The sequence below is a fragment of the Prionailurus bengalensis genome, chromosome D3, assembly GCF_016509475.1.
Source record: "Prionailurus bengalensis isolate Pbe53 chromosome D3, Fcat_Pben_1.1_paternal_pri, whole genome shotgun sequence".
NCBI classification, from domain to species: Eukaryota; Metazoa; Chordata; class Mammalia; order Carnivora; family Felidae; genus Prionailurus; species Prionailurus bengalensis.
This window is the reverse complement of record NC_057356.1, coordinates 13,678,292-13,695,901: the sequence shown is the minus strand read 5'-3', so window position 1 is coordinate 13,695,901 and position 17,610 is coordinate 13,678,292. Positions and strand designations below refer to the sequence as shown.

The following is a 17,610-nucleotide window of genomic DNA, read 5'->3' as shown; positions in this document are numbered from 1 at the left end:
GGAAAGTGTCCTCTTTATTTTTTTTATTTTTTTTTTTAAATTTTTTTTCAACGTTTTTTATTTATTTTTGGGACAGAGAGAGACAGAGCATGAACGGGGGAGGGGCAGAGGGAGACACAGAATCGGAAACAGGCTCCAGGCTCCGAGCCATCAGCCCAGAGCCCGACGCGGGGCTCAAACTCACGGACCGCGAGATCGTGACCTGGCTGAAGTCGGACGCTCAACCGACTGCGCCACCCAGGCGCCCCGAAAGCGTCCTCTTTAAAGAAAAAGACTACCTACTACCAAGCTGTTCAGGCCAAGGTTTGTTTTTGGTTTCCTCCAAGTAGAAACCTCTCCTAGGGGACTCACCCCAAATCTAATCCAGACTCAGGGTTTTAAGTATTCTGGTCTCCACTTCAAATGTTAAGTATACAATTTGAGACTGTAATTCAAGACGGCTTTTTTTTTTAATGTTTATTCATTTTTTCCTGAAAATTTGTTAGTTTTTAAATATAATGTATTGTCAAATTGGCTTACATACAACACCCGGTGCTCATCCCAACAAGTGCCCTCCTCCATGCCCATCACCCACTTTCCCCTCTCCCCCAACCCCCATCAACCCTCAGTTTGTTCTCTGTATTTAAGAGTCTCCGATGGTTTGCCTCCCTCCCTCTCTGTAACTATTTTTTTCCCCTTCCCCTCCCCCATGGTCTTCTGTTAAGCTTCTCAAGATCCACGTACGAGTGAAAAACATGAGATCTGTCAAGATTGCTTCTCAATCCAAAGATGAAATAGGTCTCCTCACTGTACATTAAAGACATACACAAACCGTTTCACATTTCTATAGTCAAACAGGAAGAATTCACGAAAGGGGTTTTTGGGACAGAAGCCACTGGAATTTACAGAAGCTAAAATTCAATTTCTTCGTGACGGAGATAACTAAAAAGCCTATTTCAGGACAAGTTAAGCAGCAGATGCACACTGTGTGGCGGGGCAGGAAGATTATGTGTGGCCGCGGCCCTTCCTCCTAACGGCCTCAGAACAAGAGTAAGAGTGGGCTCTGTTTGTGCCAACACGTATCATTCTTGCTTGACTTTTTTATGTCTTCATAAAATACTGACGGTTTGCCTTAATGAAAATCTAACCTAACACACCACAAGAGTGATTTAAAAGCCAGGAAAGACACATGGAGACAAATGGACTGTAGCTCTAGGCTACACCGTGCGCTTCTCACCACCAACTTCAGACTCCGATCCCGGACGGCAGAATCATGGAGAGTGTCCGTCTCAAACCCGGGCTGAGGCGGGAAGGTACACGCTCTCAGGGGAAGATCGCGGCACTGGGACTCAGAGGGTGGCGCGTGAGAAACGAAAGACCTTAAGATGAAGAGTTAATCACTATGTGAAAAAAGGTTTTTTGCTTACCCGGCAATGACAACGCCGTCATGGGAATGCACGTCACACAAAACCGCATCGGGAACGTGCTCCAGTTCGCTCACGGCACCTTTGCGATTCTGCATAAGGAGAAGGGGGATGCAGTTGGTCGTACTCTCGGGACACCCCGACGGCAGCACTCCGCGCTCGGCTACGCTCCACGGCCGTGTCTTACCACGGGTATTGTGCTCAAAGTCACCGGGGCGTTCCACAGGACCACGAGGACAGCTAATCTGCTAAGGTATTAGCATTTACGAGTTACCCCACACAAGAAGACCGTGAACCCGGGGGCACGGCCGTGGGAGACACTGCCCCGCGCTCAGGGGGGTTACAGGCTAGAAAGGCAAGGTGTGCGCTCCACTAGGCTGGCGGGGGCACGTATCTGAAGAAACACAAAGTCTGTTTCGAAAGCGCAGTTCTGAGGACAGAAGGTATTTAAGGGTGTTTTACGTGCCAACAGCCCTTACGAACACTCAGAGGATACGACGAGAGAGCACACACAGAGACAAAAGTCAGGATGGGGAAAGGAAGAAGACCGCAAGGTCAGAGGTTCGTGGAATTGGTATTTTTAAAGGGAACCCTAAAGCCCAGGACACGTGTGGTCCCTGAGACTAGGCGGCAGGTAGCAGATGGGTTTTCCACCGTATGGACTCTGGTGACTTTTGAATCACTTGTACAAAGATCATCATGCCGGCCACAGGCCAGGCTGTACGGGAGGAGCATTAAACAGTCATCCTCGCCACTACCCTATGAGCGGGCTACCATCAGCCCCCACTTCAGAGAGGGGAAAACGGGGGCATCCGAAGGAAAGCAACTTGCTCTAACACCACCTTTCATGTTTTGATGGAGCTTTCTCTCTAGAATCACAGCAAGAATCCCACCATCACAGTCAGGGCAGGACTCCCCATTTCACATTTCACTTTCGTAGTCCTCACTGTTAACAGGGCCAGGGAAGGGGCTGAGCCATCTGACTCCAGTCCACTAACTCATTTATCAAGCGCTAACCAAACAAATGGCTTTATACTTGCTAAAAACAACGAGACGTTCCAGTCAACTGTATGTGACTTGCAGCGGTTATGGAGGGCCAGATGCCTGGAGGCAGGGCTCCGGACGCCTTCACTGCTGCCACCTCCAGCGGACGAGGAGGTACCTGCCTCCCTCTGGGGCTTTCTCCACCACCAAAGAGGAAGCAGAAAACTTAGCGGCTGTGCTCTCTCAGGGTCTGACGGCTCAGAATTCGAGCCGATGTACACAGACCATTGCAGCACCCACGTGCACAAGTCAAAATATCCCTCCTCCCCGGAGGGAAAGGCCCCAGTTCAAGCTAACTCACCAGCTCTCCTTCAATTCCAGCCCTTCCTGCCAGGCTCGGGCCCAGCTCGTCTAAGCAGCTCTGTCACACCCTCACAGCTGCCTCTCACCGACTTCCCTCACGCAGGCCCAGCCAAGCACATGGGCAAGAAGGCTGGGTGGGGAGGGGTCTCCACACGAGGCTATCATCTGGTGAGCACGCAGCTGCGGGGCCAGGGTGCTTTTTACTCAGAGGCGTCTTAACAGCCTACGAAAGGACACCTATGCTCGTTCCCCTTGGAAAGGCAGTTCTCAGCCGGGGGCCACTGTGCCCCCACCCCAAGGGACATCTGACACGCCTGAAGCCATCTGTGGCTGTCACGACGTGGGGTAGGTGGAGGATGCTGTTGGCACCCACTGGGTAGAGGTTAAGGAAGCTGCTCAACATGCTACCACACACACAGGGCAGCCCCCACCAAAGGAATTGTCTGGCCCCTAATGCGAGGTTGAGAAACACTGCTCCTATTCGCTTGGCGAGAAACTGTGAGTTTACCCAGACCAAGAGCATCGGTCACTAATGAGGTTATGAGGTGACCGAGGACGGACCCGCACGCAGGCAACGGGTCACCGTCAGTAATGAGCAAAAGCCTGTGATCTCAAAGTCCGTTAGGATCGACCTTTACAGGAGCGGAGGCAGTAGGTGTGGTTCCACCGCTGCCCTACGAGGGCGCCTCCGGCTACCAGGTAGGAAGGAGGGCCGCCACCGCACCGTGGTCTCGTCAGGCCTCGAACGGCTTTACGTAACGCCGTTCTTGACAGAGACTTCCTACAGAAACACAGCACCGTGCAAATTCTTAGCTGTGATCTAATATTTCTGTAGAGATTCTGAAGCGACAAGTGCTATGGAAGCAAGCCAGTGGGTTACGTGAGGGGAGAGAAGACAGGACTCAGAGACATTTAACAACCTCCCTCGCAGTCACTGGAAATCACATTTGCAGCACCGCTTTCGTATTCAGGTGGTGCTTTTGCTTTGTTGATGCGTCAGGGGTCAGGGTCGGTGAAAGTGGAAGGGGACTGCACTGAGCACGAGCCATCAGAGGGGAGGGGGCGGCACCCCAGCCTCACCCCTCCTCTCCTAGACAACAGGATGCTCCCCAACGGCACGGCTGCAAAGGGGGGCAGATACCCTACGGCGACCAAAACGGGCAACGAACCACCGGCAGCCGACAGGATGCTCACCGCACTCCTCTTTGCTTTTGGCAGTTAGCTGGCCTCAGGCCGTAATCGGAGGACCTGCGGGGTTAATCCGGGGCCTGGATTCCCGAGCGTCCTTGCCGGCTATTCTTCAGTACAGGTAACGAGACTGGCCACCGCCTACCTTCCAGTTGGTTCTTAACATGTGTTCCTTGGCTCGGCACTCTTGGAAGATGAGCTTCCAGCACGAGTAATCGGAGATGCTGCTCTCGGGAAGGTGCCCTTCCTGCCGGCACAGCCGGTACCAAAGCACTTCGTCTTCGGCAATCACCTTCCACGTCTTGCTCACCTAAAACGGCACAAGGGACACAAATGTCGAATTCTGCAATTTGAGAAGCCCCTCGCCATCCAAAAATCAATCAACACCTTTATTATCGCCCCGAGTTTATGGCAGTATAAAACGTCTCATTAACAAAACATTCTGAGGTGGAAGAGAAATACAAGCAAACGTTTCCAGTTTTATTTTTCGAGATTTCCAAACTGTTGTTCTATCATTTCATACCACATGTTAGATGCCTTGGTTAAATTATTATATAACATGTAAGGAAATTATTATATAACATGTAAGGAAAAGATACACAAATACATAAACGGCAAAAAATGTAAACTGCAACTGTACAGTTTTTCAGACCAGAATGTCTTCACTTTCCTTTTACCAATAGGCACTTGTATTTCTTTCCTTTTCTTTCTTTCTTTTCCTTCTTTCTTTTTTTTTTTTTTTTTTTTATATTTCTTCTTATACAAGTGGAGACTGACTGTCTCTGAAATAAAAGGCTGTAAGAAAATCAATATCCATAACTCAACACTTCTGGTCATATGAGAAATTCAAATTTATATTATGTAGAAAAACTTAGACTTTAAGTGGATAGACTAAAAAAAAATTTTTACACAAAACTCAAGCTGTTCACCAGGACCATAACGTCTGATAGAGAGAAATTAATGTTCTGTCTGGACTGAATTTCAAATCCCAACAGTATCCAGAGGAAATGGCCATTTTTGCTATTAGTATTCTGTCCTCCAAACCTAACTCAGGGGACAAAGCAGTTACTTCTTCACAGGATATCGTACAAAGTTGTACAAAAGGTGGACTCTGTTGGCAAGATGAGAGAATGATCCAGCAAATCAACATGATCTTGAGTCTGTGGGGTCAAGTGCTTAACACTTGCCGCCCATCTAAAGGTTGAGACTCATTTCTAATAAAGTGAAGGTCATGGCCACTGGTTTACAGTAACCTGTGCTCCTGAACACTCCCTTGGGGCCACTTCAAGACGAAGAATACACAGACAGAAGAGCGAACACGAGACAAAGTAGGCGAGAGTGCACACAGCATGTGTCTCATTAGGATTCCTCGTTTGAAGAAGTACCAACAGGTAGTTCACTTTTAGGATGGCAGAATAAAGAACTCCAAAAATCTGCTCCTACATTCAAGCAACAAGAATACTGCCAAAAGTTGTCAAAATCAACTTTTTCAGAACTCTGGAAATTAACTAAAGACTTCCAACATTCCGAGGAGCATTTATTCAAGAAAAATGTTTTCATCTTGGTAAGGGCAACTACCTCCATGTTGTTTTAACTTGCACTAATCCCATCCTCCTCTTCCGGCACCACAGGTAGCTCCACGGTAACCTTGAAAAACAACAGCCTCGCAACTATGGTAGCTGTGAAAAACAGCAGCCTGGAAGACACCGAAGGGGCCAGATGGCTTCACAGGTGCCCAAAATGCCATCCCCAGGGCATGGTCACCATCTGACCTGTGTGACAGCCTGCTGGAAAGCTCTCTTCTGGAGGCTTGTCTTTATCTGACCTGACTCAAAGCTTCCTCTGCCTTATCTCCAGTGCATTTGTCCCAAACAGTAAGGGAGAACTGTTTAAGGTTGTGGCTGCCTGAGGTACCATTACCACCCTGGGGCTACAAAGAGTTGACCTAAAACTTAAAAGGGAAACCTGGGGAATGGGATGTCCCTAAGGGGCTTTGAAAGGCTCCCACAGATTTCTGGGACTCAGTGTCATGCACCTGTATAGGACTGTGTGTGCGCCCAGAAAAGGGATCAGAAGGCCCTGATCTCTCACTCTGGCTAAACTTGAAGCTTTGCACAGCATGATGTGAAGGCTAAACAGAGTTGTGAACCGCTGGCACAATGAAAGCATGCCCCAACATACAGAAAGCAACTCAGCAAAAGATGGGAGATTTATTGCTTCAACATATTTAAGGAAACCTCTGTCCAATCACTAACCACTCAGCTAAATGAGCAGAGATTTCAGTGGTCACACGTGACAAAAAATACAAACCAGAGTATTAGTCCAGAAAAGTCACTAAAAAATAGCAGCAATAACAAACAGCAAAAACTAACTCTCCAGAAGAGAGTGAATCACATTTTAAAGGAGTTGTCACGTTTTAAAAGTCAATTTTTTAAACACAAAATGTAGACACATGCAAAGAAACAGTAAAGAATGAACCATATGTGGAAAGAAAAAGCAGCCTGAGCAAGTCCAGACTTTGGACTTATTAAACTAAGACTTTAAGTCAGCTATTATAAATATGTTCAAAACACTAAAGGAGAGCATGTCTAGAAAAATAAAAGTTATAAGCACAATGTTTCACCAAGTAGAAAACAGTGATAAAGAAACTTTAAAAAAACACAAGCTTTAAAGTCAAAAAGCACAGTAACTGAAATAAAAAATTCAATAGAGGGGCTCAACGGATTTGAGCTAACAGAATAATCAGCAAACTCAAGGTCAATTAAGATTATCCAGTCTAGGGGCGTCTGGGTGGCTTAGTTGGTTGGGTGTCCAACTTCGGCTCAGATCATGATCTCGTGGTTCAGGAGTTCAAGCCCCACATTGGACTCTCTGCTGTCGGTGGGGAGCCTGCTTCGGTTCCTCTGCCCCCCCCCCACCCCGCCCCTCGTCAGCTCGTTCTGTCTCTCTCCCTCCCCCTCCCCCCCCCTTTTGGAATAAATAAACTTAAAAAAAAAAAAAAGATTATCCAGTCTAAGGAAAAAAAAAAAAAAAGCACAAAAGAACCCCCCTTCCCAAAATTAACAGAACCTCAGAGACCTGCTGGATACCATACAAGTGGATCAACAAAGGCATTATCGGAGTCCTATAAGGGACGGAGAAAGGGGTAGAAGGAACATCTGAAGAAATAACGGCTAGAAACTTTCCAAACATGACGAAAAACATTGATCCACACACTAAAGCAGCTCACTGAACTCCAAGAAGGATAAACTCAAAGAGATTCACACCTAGACACATCATAGTCAAACCGTTGAAAACTGGAAAGCAACAAAAGAAAAAGACACATTGTGTGTTCTTCTCATTAAAAATTAGGGAGGTCAGAAAGCAGTCGGCTGGCATATTCAAAGTGCTAAAGGAAGAGACTGCCAGCCAGTAACTGCACCTAGCGAAACTACCCCCCCAAATAAGAGAGAAATTATTCCAAGATAAATAAAAATAAGATAATTCATCACTAGTAGACTTGTCCTACAAGAAACACCAAGGGAGTCCTTTAGGCTAAAATACAAGGACACCTTGGGGCGCCTGGGTGGCGCAATCGGTGAAGCGTCCGACTTCAGCCAGGTCACGATCTCGCGGTCCGTGAGTTCGAGCCCCGCGTCGGGCTCTGGGCTGATGGCTCGGAGCCTGGAGCCTGTTTCCGATTCTGTGTCTCCCTCTCTCTCTGCCCCTCCCCTGTTCATGCTCTGTCTCTCTCTGTCCCAAAAATAAATAAACGTTGGAAAAAAAAAAATTAAAAAAAAAAAAAATACAAGGACACCAGACAGGAACTCAACCCACATAAATAAAGAAAGTAAACCAGTAAAGGTCATTATAAGGGTAAATATAAAAGACAGTATAAATACAGTTTTGCTTGCAATGCTTTTCTTTTATCTAACTAAAAAGATAACTGCCTAAAGTAAAACAATAAAGACATAATTTGTATGAAATAATAGTTAAAGAAGGGAGAAGGAATGAAGTTATATTGTAGCAGTTTTGCTGTACTATTGAAAGTAAGTTGGCATTAATACAAACTAGATTGTTTTGAGACGTCAGTTGTAATCCCTGGGCAATCATTAAGAAAAAAAACTTTAAAAAGAGTAGCAAAAGATAAAAGGAATTAAAATAGTATGCTAGAAAAAGGTCTACTTAAACACAAAAGGAGGCAGTAATGAAGAGAAAGAGGAACTAAAAAGACGTAAGACATACAGAAAACAAATAGCAAAATGGCAGATATAAATGCTTCCTTATCAATAATTATATTAAATGGAAATGGACTAAGCACTCCAAGCAAAAGACAGAGATTGGTGGTATAAATAAACATGACCTAAGGATATGCTGACTACAAGATAACTACATACTTTTTTTTTTTTTAAGTAGGCTTCGCTCCCAGTGTGGAGCTTGAACTCACAGCCCTGAGATCAAGACCTGAGCTGAGATCAAGAGTCGGACACTTAACTGACTGAGCTGCCCAGATGTCCCCATACATTTTTTTTTAACTAAACTCTGCACCCAACATGGGGCTCAAACTCACAACCCCGAGATCAAGAGTCACATGCTCTACAACGGAGACAACCAGGTGCCCTGAGACACACACACTTTAGATCCACACACACAAACAGTAAAAGGATAGAAAAAGGTATAACTTGTAAGCAGTACCTGAAAGAGAGCTAGAGTGCATATACCAATACCACTTAAAATAATTTTTAAGACAAAAATGATTACTAGAGACAAAAGATATTTTTATAATGAGGGTCAATCCATCACAAAAACCTAACAATTGTAAACATATATTCCTAACAACAAAGCCCCCAAACACAAGCAAAAAAATGAAAAAACTGAAGAAATGGATAATCGGACTCCAATACCCACTTTTGATAAAAGATAGAATAAGTAGAATATCTATCAACAAGAAAATAGAAGAACCCAACTCTATAAACCAACTAGACATAAGAGACATCCATGGGACACTCTACTCAACAACAATTTGAGCATTATTCTCAAGTGCAATGGAACACTCTACAGGATAGACCATATACTAGGCTATAAAACAAATCTCAATAAATTCAAAAGAACCAAAATTATACCAAGTATGTTCTCTGACCACAGTAGAGTGAAAATCAGAAATTGATAAAAGGAGGAAATATGGGAAATTCACAAATGTGTGGAAATTAAACAACACACTAACAAATGTTAACATGCTAAACAACCAATGTGTCAAAGAAGAAACTGCAGAAGAAACTAGAAAATACTCTGCAGTGAGTGAAAATAATAGAACGTTCAAAACTTATGAGGCACAGTGAAGGCAGTGCTTAGAGAAAAATGTATAGCTATAAATTCCCATATTTTAAAAAATCTAAAATCTATAACCTAGCCTTTCAGAGGCTAGGTTAGAGAAAAAGAAAACTAAACCCAAGAAGAAAATAAAAATTACAACAGAAACGGGGCGCCTGGGTGGCTCAGTTAGTTGAGCATCCGACTTCAGCTCCGAGCATGATCTCACGGTTCAGGAGTTTGAGCCCCACATCGGGCTCGCTGCTGTCAGCACAAAACCTGCTTTGGATCCTCTGCTCTGTCCCCTTCTGTCTCTGCCCCTCCCGGCTTGTGCTCACTCTCTCAAAAATAAACGTTAAAAAAAATTTACACACACAGAAATTACAACAGAAATAAGTGAAACAAAAAGAAAATGAAGTAAAAACTGGTTACTTGCAAAGATCACCAAAATTTACAAACCTTTAGCTAGATTGACCAAATGGGGGCGTGGGTGTGGAGAAGGCTCAAATTCCTAAACCCAAGGAGAGGGGCCATCACTATCGACAACCACAAAAACGAAAAGCATTATAAAGGGACACTAGGAACAATTTATATGCCAAAGTTAGGTGATTATAGGCAAATGCTTAGAAAAAGACACGAAGTACTGAAGTTAACGCGAGAGGATGGAAAATCTGCATAGACTTACAAGAGGTTACATTAGTGATTAAAACAACAACAACAACAACAACTTAGCACAAAGCAAAGTCCAAGCCTAGATGACATCACTGGTAAATTCTAAATGTTTGAAAAGAATTTTAAAAATGGTTAAAACTAAGTTAAAAGAAATTTTAAAAGAATTAACTCTTACCAAATGTTTTAAAAGATTAATGAATTAACCAATCATTCACAAATTCTTCCAAAAACAAAACAAAAGAGGAGGGAACGCTTCCCAACACCTTCTACGAGGCTAGTATTTCTCTGATATCCAAACCAGACAAAGACCTCACAAGAAAACTACAAACCAATAACTCCTGATGCAATGAACATACGTATAAAAATCTTCAACAAAACCCCAGCAAACTGAATCCAGCTATGTACAACAAGGGTAGTACGTCATAACCCTGTGCGATTTGTCTCAGGGATGCAGAGTCAGTTTAACACACAAATATCAAGGTGATATCCTGGTACTAGGGTCAAGGACAAAAACCACATGCAGTTCTCAGATTAACAAACACTTTAAAATTAAAGGGAGTTCATTATATTCAAAATAAATCTGTACTATACAAAAGAGTTCCTTTACATAATGATGTCCCTAAAGAGCCCTAAAGTGATAGGGATAGAAGTACAAATTTGATCAACTTTTTAGGAAGGCACTCAAGGTCACCTGTATTATCCAAGGAGCAGCAAGATACAATAGAAAACCAGTTACACTTGGGGTGAAAAAACCCCAAACCTCAGATTCTTGTGTCCAGTCTTTCACTAACTAGCTGCGGGACTGTGACAAGGTCACCAGGCTTTTCCGCACCGCTTTCCTCCTCAGTGGTGGGGAGGAATCCGACACCTTAAAATGTCTCTTACAACACTAAACTATGACCTTGGGGCCTTGGTCTTCTCATCCTCCAAATGTGAGCCACCATATCCCACCACCCACAGAGCTGTTGTGCATCTCAAAGGGTTCAAGTGTTGTGCGAGTGTAATTCTTTACACACAGGTCACACACTACACAGGTCACCACCGATAACACTACAGGATACAGCTCCTTATTGTAAACTTACGCTGCTCCAATTACTTTAAAGAAGCCATTAGCTTTTTATTTTTACAAATAACTTTTATTAAATCTATAGTGGGGTGCTACTTGCTCCACGGCAGCAGAAAGAGGCTAGAACTTAGAAGTAAAAGTTAGTCTGAGGGGCGCCTGGGTGGCTCAGTCAGTTAATTAAGCGTCTGACTTCGGCTCAGGTCATAATCTCACAGTTCATGAGTTAGAGCCCCACGTCAGGTTCTGTGCCAACAGCTCAGAGCCTGGGGCCTGCTTCAGATTCTGTGCGCGCGCGTGTGTGTGTGTCTGCCCCTCCCCCACTCACGCTGTCTCTCTCAAAAGACAGACATTAAAAAAATAATTTAAAAAAATAAGTAAAAATTAGTCAGAATCCAAGAACTCGGGTTGTTTAGTGTCAAAATTTCTGATTTTCCATCTCGAGCAGACTATATTAAAAACATTCCTTAGGATACCTTATTCAACTGAAAGTATACTAAAAGTGTCAAAGTGACACTGACCCACAGAACATTCTTGTGATGGCACACTGAAATTCTGGCTTCCTTGATTACATTTTTGCTGTGTATGCGGGCATGTGTGACAAACAATCATGTCACCTAGGTCACCTTCCCTTTAGGCACGGGCACTCTGCGTGGAAGGCACAGCGTCAGAAATTAGACCAGGTGGCACAAAGTAGTACGGGCTCCAATCACTTTTCTGAACCAAAGTGCCACACCATGATGCAGCAGGGGTCACACTGGCTCCAGTGTTCGATTGTTTAGAAACTGAAGAAGAGAGGCCCAGGAGACCAACCGGGGTAACTCCCCACCCCAGGAAGGGCTCCTCCTGGCAGCCCTGGTTGGGGAGAGGCCTCTGCAGAGAGCTGACCCTCACGTCGGGCTGATCGACCGCAAAGCAGTCTGGCTATTAGGAAGTACTTCCTCCCCTTCCTTAGTAAAGGGATTCCACCCATGGCCCTAATTTTGCCTTTCTGAAGAAATCTCTATTCCTTCTTCCACTGATAGTTCTTCAAAAGGCTGAAGATACCATCATGATTCCCCTTAGTCATCTTGTAGGTCTATCGTCCATTTCTTCAACTAACTGCCCTAGGACTAGACTGGTCCGTGTACCCATGATCTCTGAACGTACCCTAGTATTTATGCATATACAGTAACCCCCTTCACATGTGGTACTCAGGATGGAACACTATCCCAAATGTGGGCTGTCAAGTGCCACCAACAGGAGGATTTTATCAGACGCTCATTTGCTGCTTCACTTGTAAATACACCATCGTGGCTACTAAACTCACAGTGCACCAAACCTTCTGGAGTCTGTTTAGTTAATTAAACATTTAAAGCAAACAACAACAAAAATACTACAAACACCTGTGGACTCACCATCCCACTTAAGATACTGATAAGTTTAAAGTCCCACGGGGCACTTGGGTGGCTCAGTCAGTTGAGCGTCCGACTTCGGCTCAGGTCACGATCTCACAGCTGGCGAGTTCGAGCCCCGGGTTGGGCTCTGTGCTGATAGCTCAGAGCCTGGAGCCTGCTTCGGCTTCTGTGTCTCCCTCTCTCTCTGCCCCTAACCCACTCGCATTCTGTCTCTGTCTCTCTCAAAAATAAATAAACATTAAAAACATTTTTTTAAATAAATAAAATAAAAAATAAATAAATAAAAATAATAAAGTCCTGTACATTTCTGATGCACATACTCTCCCCTGCCTCAAGGGTAATCTGAATTTGGTGTTCATCATTCTTCAGAGTTTTTTGTTTTTTTTTAAACACAAACGGCAATTAAAGTCCCTACCTCTTACTTTCACTCTATGTTTTTTTTTTTAATATAATTTTTTTTTTCCAACGTTTATTTATTTTTGGGACAGAGAGAGACAGAGCATGAACGGGGGAGGGGCAGAGAGAGAGGGAGACACAGAATCGGAAACAGGCTCCAGGCTCTGAGCCGTCAGCCCAGAGCCCGATGCGGGGCTCGAACCCACGGACCGCGAGATCGTGACCTGGCTGAAGTCGGACGCTCAACCGACTGCGCCACCCAGGCGCCCCTTAATATAATTTTAAAACCCGTTTTAAACCCCAGCTCACTGTACCCACCCCCTTCCCAGCATTTTAGTGCATCCCTGAATCCCAATTCTGTCATCTGTTGCATTAGCTACTTCTCCCATACACTCTTCTGCAAAATATGGTCTGCGGGCCTTTGCGTCTTATTTACAGAAAAAAAAAAGTTAACCAGGATGGGGCTGAGGACAGAGCCCGTGGCAAACCACTATAGCCCTCCCCCCACCAAGGCTGACATGGGTCCATTAAGCAGCCCACCCCAGGCCTGGCCACAGCATCAGTTACAAATCCACTTACCCACACTGTCAGCCCACACTTCTCCACCTTAGCCATGAGGGCATCAGGGAAACCAACCCTCACCTGATCACAAGTGGTCAGGCCATAAAGAATGGGAGAGCGACTCTGTAACACCGAAGCTCCAGTTCTGACGAGACAGAACACCACGGTTTTACTTTGGGCGTGTTTGGTCCACAGCTGAGCCTGCCCCTGCCACGAGCAGTGTCTGTCCATCTGTCTGTGCCAGAGTTGAGTCTGCGCACTGGGCAATCACGAAGAGCAGAGAGGGACGGACCAAGCCACAACTCAAATGGTTCCAGAGCAGAATCACCTCCCTACCAGACCTCTGGAATTCGGGGTTAAATAAAGTAGAAGATCAGGGCTACAGCCAGCAACCCTAATGGGTCCTCAAAGGCAGCAAGTGCTAACTAAACACAGGGCAGCTCCCCTCTGATCTGGGGATACGTGAGCCTTTTCCGTAAAAATTATAAAATGTAAAATGTTGTAAAAACTATGAAATGTAACTGGACAAAAGACTCAGAGTAGCTGAGACAGAATATAAATGGTAGGCATTATTGCACAGACTGGCACTTTCCAAAGCATGTTCAGTAAAACAGCAGCTCCTCAGGGGGGTTAATAATGTTACTTTTAAAAAGGATTCCATGGCCGGGGTGCCTGGGTGGCTCAATCGGTTGAGCGTCCGACTTCGGCTCAGGTCATGATCTCACAGTCTGTGGGTTCGAGCCCCGCGCCGGGCTCTGTGCCGACAGCTCGGAGCCTGGAGCTACTTCGGGTTCTGTGTCTCCCTCTCTCTCTGCCCCTTCCCCATTCATTCTCTGTCTCTCTCTCAAAAATAAACACTAAAAAAAAATTTTTAAAGGATTCCATGGTCAGAGGAGTTTGGGGAACACTGGTTTAAACAAAACTAAGCAGGGCTATTTGCTGAAGAACTTCTGAGAGCTTTTAACCAACTGACACGTGCTGGAGCTCTCTCAGAAGGATGGGATACGCGGCGTTCCTCAAACTTACTTGGCTCCTGAACGCTTCCTGCAAGAACAGTCTGAAAGCTTTAGTGCTCTGCAGAAGACACTGGAGAGAACACCAATATGGGTTACTGGTGGCCTGATTAAGGTCTGTGCTGGCCACAAGGAGCAGCAATTCTCCACCTGCCAGCTCCATCTGCCAAACAGACCCCCTTTGCAGGACACTTCTCCCCTGTGGTGGGGAAGCTACAGGGAAAGGTTTTGGTCTCTGCCTTTACAGTCAGGTTGGATCCCAAGCCTGGACCAAGTGTGGGACAATGTTTTTAACTCTCTAGTGCAAAAATTAGCTACAGGACATTTTGTTCTTTGTTGTTATTTTATTTTTTTAATTTTTTTTAACGTTTATTTATTTTTGAGACAGAGAGAGACAGAGCATGAACGGGGGAGGGGCAGAGACAGAGGGAGACACAGAACCGGAAGCAGGCTCCAGACTCTGAGCCATCAGCCCAGAGCCCGACGCGGGGCTCCAACTCACAGACCGTGAGATCGTGACCTGAGCTGAAGTCGGACGCTTCACCGACTGCGCCACCCAGGCGCCCCTGTCGTTATTTTAAGTAGATGGAGCCACTGAATCAGCGGCAGCGTTTGAAGAAAACCCAAATCCGATGCTCAGTGATTACAAACTAGAAGATACCAGTTAAAATAAACATTCTGGGGGCGCCTGGGTGGCGCAGTCGGTTGAGCGTCCGACTTCAGCCAGGTCACGATCTCGCGGTCCGTGGGTTCGAGCCCCGCGTCGGGCTCTGGGCTGATGGCTCAGAGCCTGGAGCCTGTTTCGGATTCTGTGTCTCCCTCTCTCTCTGCCCCTCCCCCGTTCATGCTCTGTCTCTCTCTGTCCCAAAAATAAATAAACGTTGGGAAAAAAAAATTAAAATAAATAAAATAAAATAAAATAAAATAAACATTCTGGAATAGTTTTCATGAGATCTACTACACCATACAGTTCGCAGCCACTTTAAAATGGAGGAACTTTTTTCTCAGTGAGACTTTCAAGAAGTCCCCCATACATGAGACCTTAAAAGCACCGGAAGCAGAAAACAGGTTTTTCTCTCCCCTTCAAAGAAAATGCCAAGTCACTTTAAACAACATGACCTGAAATTTGTATAACACGGTTTGGGGATGAAAAACGGAGAACAAAAAGTTGAGGTTTCGGTACATCACTCCCACTGCTAGCCCCTAGATCACAGGGCTTATTCTGTGGAAAGTAATATTCAGGATCAAGTTTAAATCCTGGATAACCAACAATAATCTCTTTGAGGGATTTACAAAGAGAGGCGAGAGTTCCTTCCAAAAAGGGATCAGGACTATACCTACAGTTAGGTATTAAACACAGAAACGTGCCAACAATTTCTTTGGCAAACTGTAAAGGGAGGGTGCTTTTTCTCTCTTCTTTTAAAGGAGCACAAAAATGACAGGTTTTAAGAATTTCTTTTAATCCTGAAAGGAAAAACAAAACAAAATAATAAGACCTAAACTTTCACAATTTTAAAGATTCTCACCAAAAAGAAAGCTAATAGTTTAAATTTCTTACATTAAATTCAATCTTGCAAGTTTATAAGCCTGAATTTTCCAAAGGCCTAATGGTCTTTAATACACTAGGACTGGAATGGCTCTGCCCAGTAAAAGCCCCACTGAGTGAGCCTCAGCTGTGAGAATTTGCTAATAAAAGTGTCTCCAGCATTTTGCTTTATAGCACCACTGTGAATTACAGCATCAAAAAAAAAAAAAAAAAAAAAAAGAAAGAAAGCCCTTGGCTCCAAAACTAGCTTTATTAACTCTGCCTGGATTAGGGTTACCAGTGAGGCCCATGACAAGGGGAAAAGCATCATTGTTCTAGTCGCATGTTCACGAATCAAGTCCACTTGGGGAAGATATACCTTGCACAGACAGTTCTACATTCTCTCAATTTCCTTATCTCCTTTTTCCCCATTCACTCTCAAACCTGCTCACCCTAGCCCCAGATTCACCCCGTGTGCACCATGCCCCGGATTCTGGTCAAGGTTGCCAGTGACCTCCAAGGTGCTCAATCCAATGGCTACTTCTCAGTCATCCTCTTGCTTGACTAACAGTTGCACTTAACCCTCTGATCGCCGTCTCCTCCTCGAAAAGGTTATCCGTTGGTTCCAGGGGACCGTGTGCTCTGGGTTCCTCCCCACGTCACAGGGACTGCCTTCTCCAATGCCTCATCTTGGCCTCCCACCACTGTGGTGTGACAGGGCTCAATCCCTGAATCCCCCACCCCCTTCGCTCACTTCCCTGATGACCTCGTCCAGTGTCCCGGACTTAAATGCCCATGATGCGCTCACGGCTTCCCAGTTCCTATCTCCCTCCAGCCTCACATCTCACTACTGATCTTCCCCCAAAACTTGGTCATCTCACGGTCTCCCCCTGGTCAGTAACCACAATCTGGTCCGTGCAGTTGTTTAGGCCAAATAAACAGAGTCCCGGCCAACTCCTCTTTCTCTCCCCCTTCCATTGCCATTGGCAGTCCCGACTTTGCCCACATCTACTGGTACCACGCGCTCCAAGCCACCATCTTCTCTCGTCTGGGTTATTCGAGTAGCTCACTCACGGGTCTCCCTGCTGCATCCTTGTCCCCCTTCAGGTCCGGTCTCCACACAGCAACCGAGATGATCCCGCTCAGAAGGGAAGTCAGACCTTGTAACTACTCTGCTCAAAGCACTCGAATGGCTTCCCGCCTCATTCCGAATACACGTTCAAGTTATTTTGACGGATTTAAGTGCCTTTCACATTTTGACTATTTCTTCTTCTCTTATCCCCATCTGCTCATTATACCTTCACCCCTATTAGTTTCCTGTTGGTGCTCTAACAAATTACCACAAACCTAGTATCTAAAAACAATACAAATTTATTCTGTTTGGTTCTGGAGGCCAGAAGTCCAAAATCAAAGTGTAGGAGGCAGGGCTCCATTTCTTCTGGAGGCTTTGGGGGAAATATCTGTTTCCTTCTTTCCACCTTCTATTCCTCAGCTTTGTAGTCTGTTCCTCCATTTTCAGAGCCAACAACGCACCATTTTCTCTTCTCTCTGACCTCCAGCCTCCCTCCTGGAGGGAGCCCACCTGGATCATCCAAGATAACCATCCCATCCCAAGATCCTTAACCTCCTCACATCTTCAAAGGCCCTTTACCAGACGACGTAACATATTCATAGGTTCTGAGGATTAGGAAGTGGACATCTCGGGGAAGGGGCATTATTCTGTCTACCACCTCCCCCCGGCTCTGACCTTCCTGCT

General features: G+C 45.3%; 1 protein-coding gene across 1 annotated transcript in view; it reads right to left on the bottom strand.

Moving 5' to 3' along the window:
- FBXW8 (F-box and WD repeat domain containing 8) overlaps positions 1 to 17,610 on the bottom strand; it is a 120,127-nt gene that overhangs the window by 82,543 nt on the left and 19,974 nt on the right. Inside the window, exons 3-4 of the mRNA XM_043557699.1 lie at positions 4,084 to 4,248; positions 1,407 to 1,495 (exon numbers count right to left, since the gene is read on the bottom strand). Of these exons, the coding sequence (XP_043413634.1) occupies positions 1,407 to 1,495; positions 4,084 to 4,248 (254 nt within the window). The remainder of the gene's footprint in view (positions 1 to 1,406; positions 1,496 to 4,083; positions 4,249 to 17,610) is intronic.